The 11,944-nt window shown below is 42.9% G+C and overlaps 1 protein-coding gene across 1 annotated transcript; it reads left to right on the forward strand.

The window, feature by feature from the left end:
• The first annotated feature begins 1,225 nt into the window (after window positions 1–1,225).
• On the forward strand, window positions 1,226–10,977 carry LOC135515115 (mucin-2-like). The gene is made up of 10 exons (XM_064938938.1): window positions 1,226–1,644; window positions 6,692–6,805; window positions 6,935–7,101; window positions 7,208–7,328; window positions 7,410–7,491; window positions 7,674–7,761; window positions 7,865–7,995; window positions 8,160–8,311; window positions 8,422–10,141; window positions 10,209–10,977. Exons 3-10 carry the CDS (start codon window positions 6,967–6,969, stop codon window positions 10,975–10,977), a joined length of 3,198 nt encoding a protein of 1,065 aa, XP_064795010.1. The 5' UTR covers window positions 1,226–1,644; window positions 6,692–6,805; window positions 6,935–6,966.
• The last annotated feature ends 967 nt before the right edge of the window (window positions 10,978–11,944 follow it).

Here is an 11,944-nt window from a genome sequence, read left to right on the forward strand (position 1 = left end):
GTGCCACTGCGGCTCAGTGTGTATGTGCTACCACTTAGTGGTGAGTCTACAGTAATACAGCAGAATTATGGTGCAATTCAACAACACAACCCTAGGGGGATGTTAACACTTTGATCGTCGCTGGATCCACAAACTGTACCTTTCCCCACTTTAACTCAGACCTACATAATTATACTCAACAAAAATAAAAAGGCAACATGTAAAGTGTTGGTACCATGTTTAATGAGCTAAAATAAAATATCCCAGGTATTTACTGCACCAAAAGCTTATTTCTCAAGTTTTGTGCACAAATTTGTTTACGACCCTGTTAGTGAGCATAGTCAGGTGTAGACGTGTCAGGTGTAGACGCAGATTATAGTTTTTCAAATGAACCTTTGACTCCTCCAGTCGCTATGCGGTCGATACATAAAGTACATTATTTTTTGTTTGCTGAAATCCATACTTTTTAATGAAACCATAATCAAATGCAACCTCATTGAGAGACAATTGGCACAGGGACATGCTGAGTTGACATTTTAGAGCAATTGCAATGAGGCAACAGTAGGTGGTTGTATTTGATTAACGTTTTATTAAAACGTATGGATTTCTTCAAACAAAGAAAGGCATGCAACAACAGAGGACAAACATCGGGTAAGGGTTTAAGACTGTACATTTTTTAAGCATGGACTGCAGAGATTCCAATGAGTCGGAGGTTAATTTTAATAACTCTAGTCTGCACTCAACTCCCTGGAGGAGTTGATATAATTGGCTTGGTCAAAGAGAAATGCCGCGTTCAAAACAACTGGGAACTATTGAATCTCTGACTTCAGTGCTTTCAAGAGAACTTGGAACTCGAGCTCCGACAAGGGAAAAAATAAAAGGCCACTCTAAATTATGCAATTTTGTCACACAACACAATGCCACAGATGTCTCAAGTTTTTAAAGTAACGTACAATTGGAATGCTGACTGAATGAATGGCCACCAGAGTTGTTTCCAGATAATTTAATGTTAATTTCGCTACCATAAACTGCCTCCAACATCGTTAATGTAAATGCAAATGTTTTAGAGAATTTGGCAGTACGTCCAACCCGCCTGACAACTACAGACCACATGTAACCACGCTGCGTTCAAAACAATTGGGAACTCGGGAATCTCTGACTTCAGTGCTTCCAAGACAAGTTGGAACTCAGGAAAAAACGAGCTCAGACTAGGAAAAATAGTTTTGAAAGCTCACCCAACTCGGAATTCGAGGTCGGGAACTCGGACCTCTTCCTCGAGTTCCGATTTTCCGACTTGAAGATCGCTAACCTCGTGGTTTTTGAAGTTCCCAGTTGTCTTGAAAGCAGTTATAAACCGTGGACATTAAACATTTGCACATGCTGAAAATTCCTGAGCTCAAAAGTATTACAAGTAATTTGCATTTATCAGGGAGCTTTGAAATATTCTGAGTTTGTAGATAGAGTCCGATTTCATTGACGAAATGTATACCTTTTTTTTGTTGCCCTAAACGATTTATTTTATATCTCGGTGTATAACGGAAACAAACGTAATATTGGTAAAACGAAAGTTAGATGATACAAACCTCAATGATTTAATGATGGTTGCAATGATTTTCACCTGTGTACATTTGATCTATTAGAGGACTGCAATAATAGTAGTGAAAGGTAAGCATACATATATATTGTACATGAAGTTTTATGTCCAAATTAATGTATATGAATTGTTATTCTAACATTTTGTTCATGCCTGCCCTCTATGATCACTTTAAAAATGGTCCAAAATCGGGCAGCGTTGTCTAACATCTTTATTGCTTTGGGGAGGGTTCTGTGGTTTTTGATGGGCACAGGGGATGGTAGTGCTTTTTCCTCCGGGTTTACATTCGCCCGTTTGAAGGTTTTACTTAATATTTTCTTGCAACCTAGCAACATTTCCTCGCCTGCTTACATACGCCTCCCATATATCAATGTTTTTGGTACTTAAACAAATAATAATCTTGTTTTTTTACTTAACACGTTTTTTTAAACTGCATTGTTGGTTAAGGTCTTGTAGGTAATCATTTCACTTTAAGGTCAACTATACCTGTTGTATTCGGCGCATGTGACAAATAAAATGTGATTTGAAACTGTTGTGAAAATCCTACTTGAATAACGGTGCAAAAGCCCTGTGATTTTTAATATTTAATTCCATTCAGATAATTTAAAATCCAATTGTATTTATTTATTTGTCACGTACAAGTGTTTAGTATATGGTTATTGCGAGTGTAGCGAAATGCTTTGAGTCTACTCTCGACAGTTAAAAAATAAGAATAAAAAAAAAAAAAATCCCCAATTTCGTGGTATCCAATTGTTAGTAGTTACTAGCTTGTCTCATCGCTACAACTCCCGTACCGGCTCGGGTGAGACGAAGGTCGAAAGCCATGCGTCCTCCGAAACACAACCCAACCAAGCCGCACTGCTTCTTAACACAGCGCGCATCCAACCCGGAAACCAGCTGCACCAATGTGTCGGATGAAACATACTCTCGACAGTTTATTAGGTATAGAAAACATAGTAGCATGCCAGTCAGGCTGTATTTTACGTTTTGATACTCCGATGCGTTGTCTGTTGCGGATCATCATTCTCCCAAATCGTTTTATAATAATGTAACCACATCCCTCCAGCAGGCACAGTCATTCAGGAAAGCGTAGTACGTGCTCTACCTCTCTGATCCGAGTGGCTATTCCTCGTGCACCTAAAACTCATAATGCTTAAATAGCCTATAGCCTAAATATTTGTAATTTAACTTTTTTAAATGCATTACCTTTTATGTGTGGCATAAACACATTTCATTTAATCTGACGAGGCTATTTCAAATGTATCCTGTATGCTACCTGCGCACATGTGTCCCAAAGTATAATTCCAGCATCCAAACTACAGATTATGGTGTTGAAAACGCAAACCATGATGTTGATGCACCCGAAGTGACAACCTGGTCTCAGAGCATTTCGTATTATTCTTAACATAAATCCGAAACACACTATTTCATGTGATACAGCATGTTACATTTCATATGGTATGTATTAATTTGTGGATGTCCTTCACCCATTTCGTATGATACGTTACAAATTACAAGATGTACTATATTTGATGACCGGCTCGATACGGGTCTTATGTAGCAAAATTTGAAATATATATATTTTTTTACATTGGATAAAAGTAGAGACTAGGAGATAGAAAATAGTATATAATACACTGCAGTTGAGGAACAATGGGAAAGTAATTATGTTTTGAAAGTTGATAAACTTGTAACCTCACGTTTGAGAAAATGGCCCCTGAAAGTTTTTGTACCTACTAGAGAGCTCTTCTTTGTCTACACCCATTCAGCATTGTTCACACCTTCTTAAGATTTAGCCCCAATCATCACTTTAAGGATTAACATGTGAGGCTATATACTTAACAACCGAAGATTTCAAGACTAAAGGTTTGTTTATTCTATGGGTGTGTTCTTAAATTTAATCTGGATTGCCAGAGTGTGCTCTGGGTGTTCGTAAACACAGAGCGTTGTCAGACTGTCTTACCAAAATTCAGAGCGTTTCTCTCTCGGAGTGCTCAGAGCGCTTACTCGACGCTCTGGCCGAGGAGTAGGGTTGATCCGAGGATTCTGACCTAACAGCAGCAGTCAAGCACCTAAGCTAACTGGCTAATTTTGGCTAAATTTTGGCTATCTTGCTAACTACTAGAACAGCCCAATGACCATTTTACTCGCCCGAGCAGAGCTGGTTAGGCTGTTTTATTGTTATCCAGAGCATTGGTGACTGCAGCTGTGCTGCTGGCAACAATTTAATAAATATTTTTTGACAACGTTTATTGACACCATATTCAATGGGTGTTGAGTGTTCATAAATTCATGTTATTATTCTGTGCTCTGACACACTCAGACGAGAGTGCTCTAAAATCTGAGGAGATAGCCAGAGCGAATTTACCAGCTACGCCTATCGAAAGTTGTCGCAGTGACACCATAAACATTCTATTGAAATAGTTAGTTATTTGCACAGTGGAGTCTTTTGTTTAGACATGCAGCTAGCTAGCTAGCTAAACAATGAACCACAATCTCAACTCATAATGTTACTACCCTGCATGAATCTGCAGGTAGCTAACCAACCAGGTTCAATGTTAGCTGGCTAACATTAGGCTATAACTAGCAATGCAAATAGTTCAGAGATACTAATAATATTACTACACAGATCATACACGTAACGTTACCTAGCTAGCCAGCCAGCTAACATTAGCTAGTTAGCTAACAGTACACTTTATCTTGAAATGAAAACAACTTTCTGACAAAATTAGAAACAACCAAATACAGACATTTGAAGGAGATGTATCTTCTGCTTGGATAGTTCCATCTGTGCTAATGACTTAGTGTCTTTTATTCCAGTTTGTCTACAAATCTATAATTAATATGTTGGATTCGTGTCTCCATCTCAACCAAAAATCTAAGTTAAAGAATAGGACTAAATCAAACTTTTGCTATGAGAGATGGGTTTATCTACAGAGCAATTCAGTTGAGAAATTCCTGTTCACAAATCAGTGCAACATAATGTAAAGTGTGACTTAGGTTATTCTGAATTGTTGAATGAATCCCACATATTCTCAACCATTTGAGACAGAAATCACTCTTATGGGATAGGCCTTTTCACACTGCCTCATCATTATTAGTTTCCCAATCTATAATTTTATTTTCTACAGCCAACTATGGAAGGTTTGTTTCAATCTGGTATTTAAAAATATATTTTTTTTTACTAATCTCACTTCTGCAGAAAGTGTCTCACTGAGTAATAGGTTCCCAAATTGCCTCACAATTGACCATTTCTTTATTTCTCTCCTCTGAAATTGTATTATTGTGAAACACACTTCCTCCGTTCTAGTAATTGTCAGGTGATTGGCAGAATGAGTCAGAAATGCTGTTGTCGTTTAGCTGTGAATGTCATCTTGAGATAAATGCCAGAGTTGTTCTGATACTCTCACAGGAAGTTTTTAACTTTATATTCAAAGAGCAAATATGAAAATATATGCTGACTATTATTTGTTTATACATACTGTATAAAAAAAACGGAGCAATTCAGTGATCTCTAATTGTCTACATTTTTTCAAATATAGCTATTTACTCTATTGCAAAAGTGATATTTATTTGTATTTGTCAACACAACCAAATATGATTTTTTTTTAGGAGATGTATCTTCTGCTTGGATAGTTCCATCTGTGCCACTTTAATTACAGTTTGTCTACAAATTAATAATTGATATGTTGGATTCACATCTCCCTCTTAAACAAAAATTGAAGTTAGTTTTTTTTTATAGTGGAAATAACGTTGAAGATCTAACATTGTTTCAAAGGTACAAATTCAACATTTACATTTACATTTAAGTCATTTAGCAGACGCTCTTATCCAGAGCGACTTACAAATTGGTGAATTCACCTTCTGACATCAGTGGAACAGCCACTTTACAATAGTGCATCTAAATCATTTAAGGGGGGGGGTGAGAAGGATTACTTTATCCTATCCTAGGTATTCCTTGAAGAGGTGGGGTTTCAGGTGTCTCCGGAAGGTGGTGATTGACTCCGCTGTCCTGGCATATTTTATACAAAGTTCGACAATGTTGGAAATTGGTTACCATGATGACATAGTCCTGTGGTTGAAATTTCACCCTCAAAACAACAGTTTACATTGATGACCTTTTGCAAATCCATTGTATTTTAAACATAGATTCCATGTCACAATACGTTGACAAATTACATTGAAACGTTGATTCAACCAGTTTGTGCCCAGCAGGTATGCTTTCCTTATTGGTTGTGGTGCATTGGCACGAAACCTGTTGGTGGAATTTTTTGGCAAATATAATTATAGCATAAACATTTTGAAAATCAGATTTCCAACTAGCTGATCATTGTCTGCAGCCGGTTCTGATCATAGTGTAGGTCTACTGAAACAGGAAGGCAAAGTTAATTTGTCTGTGGTGGTCGGCGAACCCTCAACCTTCTGGCCTGTAGCCATCGACTGTGCCACAAAAGCATGCTGAAGTGGCAAAGTTGATATCCAGGTTTATAAACACAGGGTCGCTACAGTTATTGTTATTTGTGGACATATATATTTTTTTAGTTAATTCTATAAGGAGAGAGTGTGTTCACTTTTTCTGCAGTACAAGGGGGGGGTCGTTTGAAAATATTAACATTGGGGAGGGGTGCATTTCTTTTATGGCACCTCAAGTTGTTTGTTGTCGGTGAGGAAGGAGATCTGTCTGTTCTCTGTCAAGGGGTACTGCAAACAAGGAGGTAAAGTTAAAGAGGGAGAGCGTTGCTGGGATGTTTAACTTTCCCACATTTGCTTTGGCAGAACACCTGAGACCAGGGGAACTTTTTGCCCCTTTTTTTACTCAGGCAGAATCCAGGATAGCTGGCTGGGTATGAGTTTATCTAGATCTAAAGGTTGTCAGTAGATACACAATACCATATCCTCCTCATAGGACAACATACAACCATGTACTGTACATCCACAATAATGGACTATGTTGTACTTTATTTGATAAAACTTTGAAAGCAACACTAGAAGCCTAGCATCGATTTTGTGAATGGAGGCCATGGCAAGATATTCTGTTGTCCTTCTGGCTAACAAGAGTCTCATGACACACTGTTACATAACTGTAACATCTGTTATATAAACCTAACGTCTGTTCAGATGAATGCTATAAAAGGCCCTACAATTGGGAAGTGAAGAATGGTCAGACTTCGTTTGCCCTGCCAGAAAAACAACGATCTAGAGAGACTTCTGTGACTCTTCTAAGATACAAAGGTGCAGATGGTTATATCATATTAAACTAGATACAAATATTTCACAGTGTGAAGGAAGTACATTCTTGGTATGGGAATTGGCAATGGGGATTGGTTGCTTTACCATTGGCATTTTCTTATGGCTTCACAGCGAGGGATCCAAACTGTGTACATTTTGAAGCCATGAGCCGCGGATTCAGTGAAGTTCAACGTCCCTCCACAGTGTCCTCAGTGACCGAGCCCATGTGTGTACTCACCACAGAGTGGGCGTGGTTCTGGGAGGACGAGTACGGCAAATGGATCCAGTACGCATCCATCGTAAGTGGTGTAAAACACTCAAACAGGCTGCTGTGTTATGAGGACAATAATAGAGATAGTAAAACGTTGTTCCGCTTGAATTTGAGTTTTTTCCTATAAATCACAGAAAGAGATGCACAGATGGTCGTCCATCACCAGTGAAGACCTTGAGAAAAGGTTCCAGGAGGATCAAAGTGCTGTGGTGAAGTTCACTGCAGGCCAGCAGTCTTATGAGCTGAGTTTCAGAGGTAACACACATCAACACTCTTGCACAAAATATATTTAATTTACAACAGACATGGTTCAAATAGTTATTCTCATAATTACAGACATGACGCAAAAAAACAAAAGATACGGTACTGTAAGGATGGTCAGGCGTCGTCCTGTGTTTGTTTCAACTGCAGACAGCAGGTAATGTACGGATGAGGATGAACTAAGAGGATGGTCACCATGTTCTGTATTTAACCTAATAAACACTCACAATTGCATAATCAATATTTGAATAATAAGTGGAGGAATAAATATAGTTATTCAATTGAGCAACTTATTTTCTTAGTGTTGAATGTCATGTTCTCTTTTATATTTATCCTCAGGACAAATAGAACATACAAGTCCTCTCAGAATTTCAGAGATGTTCCTGGATTTTGGGACAAGTCTGCCATACCTGACATTGGATATAAGGTCACTTGTTTACATGTGGTTATTCTGTTTAGGCTTACAGGAAGGTTAGTGTTCAACTTTTTGTTTTAGCAGTGACAACTATTTTGTTTTCCCCCTCCTGCAGACAGTCACTCTTCTGAGTTCTGACAGGGACTATCAGAAGGTCCAGAGACTTTTCAACAACACCATGAGGGGCTTCCAGATCACCAGCATCGAGAGGGTCCAAAACAGGGACCTCTGGGAAGTCTTCCAGTGGTATGTTTACATCAACTCTCACACACAATCCTAGCATGTTACTTCCAAAATACTATGTAAACTCTCAAACACAATCCTAGCATGTTACTTCCAAAATGCTAAGTAAACCCTGGCTTGAACAAGATTATGGGGAAGCAGCTAATGTTTTTACCCCTCTTTCTCAGGAAAAGAGATTTGATGAAGAAAAACAATGGGGGTAAAAGCTGCAAGGAGCTTCATCTCTTCCACGGAACGGACCCAAAACACGTAGACGCCATTTGCAGAGATAACTTCGACTGGAGGCTGTGTGGAACCAATGGAACTACGTATGGCGAAGGTACCTCATGTTAACCAACTGTCAGAAATGTAGTCAGATTTTAGAAGCAGTCATGATCTCATGATAGTCAGTCATTTTGTTTTACTGATGATCTTCTCTGTTTGTTTTAGGGAGTTACTTTGCCAGGGATGCCAAGTACTCACACTGCTTCACCGGCCACTCAGGAGTGAGGTCCATGTTTGTTTGTCAGGTGCTTGTTGGTGACTACACACGGGGTAATTCGGCGCTCCGTCGTCCCCCTCCAAAAGGCGAGGGAAATCCCACTTTCTATGACAGCTGTGTGGACAATGTCCTGAACCCATCCATATATGTGGTGTTTGAAAAGCACCAGGTGTACCCCGAGTTCCTCATCAGATATGATGATGGCGTCATGCACTTGTCCTCTTCGGCTCCAGCTCCACCAAAAACTGTCTCTATCCAATCCACTTACATAGTCCAATACCCAGCATCCAACCAGATTCAAGCAGCAGCTTCTGCTACTCTGCAAAACCCTCAAGTTCCATCCACTTCCACTTTGAGTCCATCTCAAGCAGCCACCACTTTCTCTAATCCAACCAATTATTTTCCCCCTTCACGTCTCCCAAAACCTGGCCGAACCACATTGGGATTCAGTCAATCTGCAGTCATCATGAAGCCAGCCCCAAGTTCTCAATTGGTGGATAACACCCTAGGCCAAGCTAATTGGTCTTACACTCCCTCATTCAGCAAACTCCCTCATAAACTCATTATCCAAGCCAGCGCCCCCTCTCGTACACCCACTACCCCACCCAGCACCCCCTCTTGTACACCCACTACCCCAGCCAGTATCCCCTCTCCTACACTCCCTACCCCATCCAGTACCCCCTCTTACATACTACCTACCCCAGCCAGTACCCCCTCTTATACACGCATTACCCCAGCGAGTACCCTGTCTTATACACGCGTTACCCCAGCCAGTACCCCCTCTCGTACACCCACTACCCCAGCCAGTACCCCCTCTCGTACACCAAGTACCCCCTCTCGTACACCCACAACTCCAGCTAGTACCCCCTCTCGTACACCCAGTACCCCCTCTCGTACACCCAGTACCCCCTCTCGTACACCCAGTACCCCCTCTAGTACACCCAGTACCCCCTCTCGTACACCCACTACCCCAGCCAGTACCCCCTCTCGTACACCCAGTACCCCCTCTCGTACACCCACAACTCCAGCTAGTACCCCCTCTCGTACACCCAGTACCCCCTCTCGTACACCCAGTACCCCCTCTCGTACACCCAGTACCCCCTCTCGTACACCCACAACTCCAGCTAGTACCCCCTCTCGTACACCCAGTACCCCCTCTCGTACACCCAGTATCCCCTCTCGTACACCCAGTACCCCCTCTCGTACACCCACAACCCCAGCGAGTACCCCCTCTCGTACATCCAGTACCCCCTCTCGTACATCCACAACCCCAGCCAGTACCCCGTTTTATGCACCCACTAGGCCACCCAGCATCCCCTCTCGCACACTTACTCCTTCAGCCAGTGCCCCCTCTCCCACACTTACTCCTTCAGCCAGTGCCCCCTCTACCACACTTATTCCCTCAGCCAGTGCCCCCTCTCCCACACTTACTCCCTCAGCCAGTGCCCCCTCTCCCACACTTACTCCTTCAGCCAGTGCCCCCTCTCCCACACTTACTCCTTCAGCCAGTGCCCCCTCTCCCACACTTACTCCCTCAGCCAGTGCCCCCTCTCCCACACTTACTCCTTCAGCCAGTGCCCCCTCTCCCACACTTACTCCTTCAGCCAGTGCCCCCTCTCCCACACTTACTCCTTCAGCCAGTGCCCCTCTCCCACACTTACTCCCTCAGCCAGTGCCCCCTCTCCCACACTTACTCCCTCAGCCAGTGCCCCCTCTCCCACACTTACTCCTTCAGCCAGTGCCCCCTCTCCCACACTTACTCCTTCAGCCAGTGCCCCCTCTCCCACACTTACTCCCTCAGCCAGTGCCCCCTCTCCCACACTTACTCCCTCAGCCAGTCCCACACCCCCTCAGCCTCCCACACTTACTCCTTCAGCCAGTGCCCCCTCTCCCACACTTACTCCTTCAGCCAGTGCCCCCTCTCCCACACTTACTCCCTCAGCCAGTGCCCCCTCTCCCACACTTACTCCCTCAGCCAGTGCCCCCTCTCCCACACTTACTCCCTCAGCCAGTGCCCCCTCTCCCACACTTACTCCCTCAGCCAGTGCCCCCTCTCCCACACTTACTCCTTCAGCCAGTGCCCCCTCTCCCACACTTACTCCTTCAGCCAGTGCCCCCTCTCCCACACTTACTCCTTCAGCCAGTGCCCCCTCTCCCACACTTACTCCCTCAGCCAGTGCCCCCTCTCCCACACTTACTCCCTCAGCCAGTGCCCCCTCTCCCACACTTACTCCTTCAGCCAGTGCCCCCTCTCGCACACTTACTCCTTCAGCCAGTGCCCCCTCTCCCACACTTACTCCCTCAGCCAGTGCCCCCTCTCGCACACTTACTCCCTCAGCCAGTGCCCCCTCTCGCACACTTATTCCCTCAGCCAGTGCCCCCTCTCGCACACTCATTACCCCTGGCACTGCCCACACTCACACACTCACTCGCTCAAGCAACCCCTTTCGCACACTCAGTACCCCTGCCAGGCCCCCTTCTCGCACATTTTCCCGTTCAACTGACACGCTCACACCCGCTCAGGCTCACACCCACTCAACGACTACTACTCGGACCCTCTCTGCCAGTAGTACCTCTCACCCACTATCCCCTTCATCCTCATTGAGCACACCTTACCACACACTTTCTCACTCCCCCACTTACACAGACTCCTCAACACTCTCAGGGTTTCACCACTCCACATCGAGCACTACTTCTGACACATCTTCTACTACTATCACATCATCTAGAGTGCAGGAGTTGATTAAACAATTTGGTGGTCAAAGTTCAACCTGTTGAAAATGTGTAGTGTTTCTGAATGATAATTGCCTTTTCATGTCAAATATGCATAGTTGGTGTGTTAAACCCTTGCAACAAACAAGAATGACGTTCAACACAGTAGGTTGGTGGCACCTTAATTGGGGAGAACGTTCTCGTGTTAATGACTGGAGCAGAATAGGTGGAATGGTATCAAACACAGTTTCCAGGTGTTTGATGCCATTCCATTATTATGAGCCATTCTCCCCTCAGCAGCCTCCTGTGATGTTCAACTATTAACCAGGAATATGATGAGCATGTTTCCTTTACTCTGGGACTTCTGTTCTGCTGACACATTTTGTAAAGTATTTGGATTTCTGTGTATTCAACTAAATAAACTAAATGGCCAATAGAAAGTCATTGACTGGATGTTTGTTTGACTAGTGGTGTGGAGTAATGCAGAATAAGTAGGGTGCAGTTTACCAACATCAACCCTAGGGGGAAGAAAACACATTTAAAAATGAGGGGAAAAACAATAAATGTTGTATGCAGTTGTGCATTCAGAAACTACCATGACTGCATTTACACAGACAGCCCAATTCGGATTATTTTGTCAACACACGATATATGCCATTTATCAGACTCTTATCCAAAATGATTTACAGACATGCATGCATTCACTTTACGTATGGGTGGTCCTGGGAATAAAAACCACTACCCTGGCATTACATGCAC

The sequence above is a fragment of the Oncorhynchus masou genome, chromosome 26 (assembly GCF_036934945.1).
Source record: "Oncorhynchus masou masou isolate Uvic2021 chromosome 26, UVic_Omas_1.1, whole genome shotgun sequence".
Classification (NCBI taxonomy): Eukaryota; Metazoa; Chordata; class Actinopteri; order Salmoniformes; family Salmonidae; genus Oncorhynchus; species Oncorhynchus masou.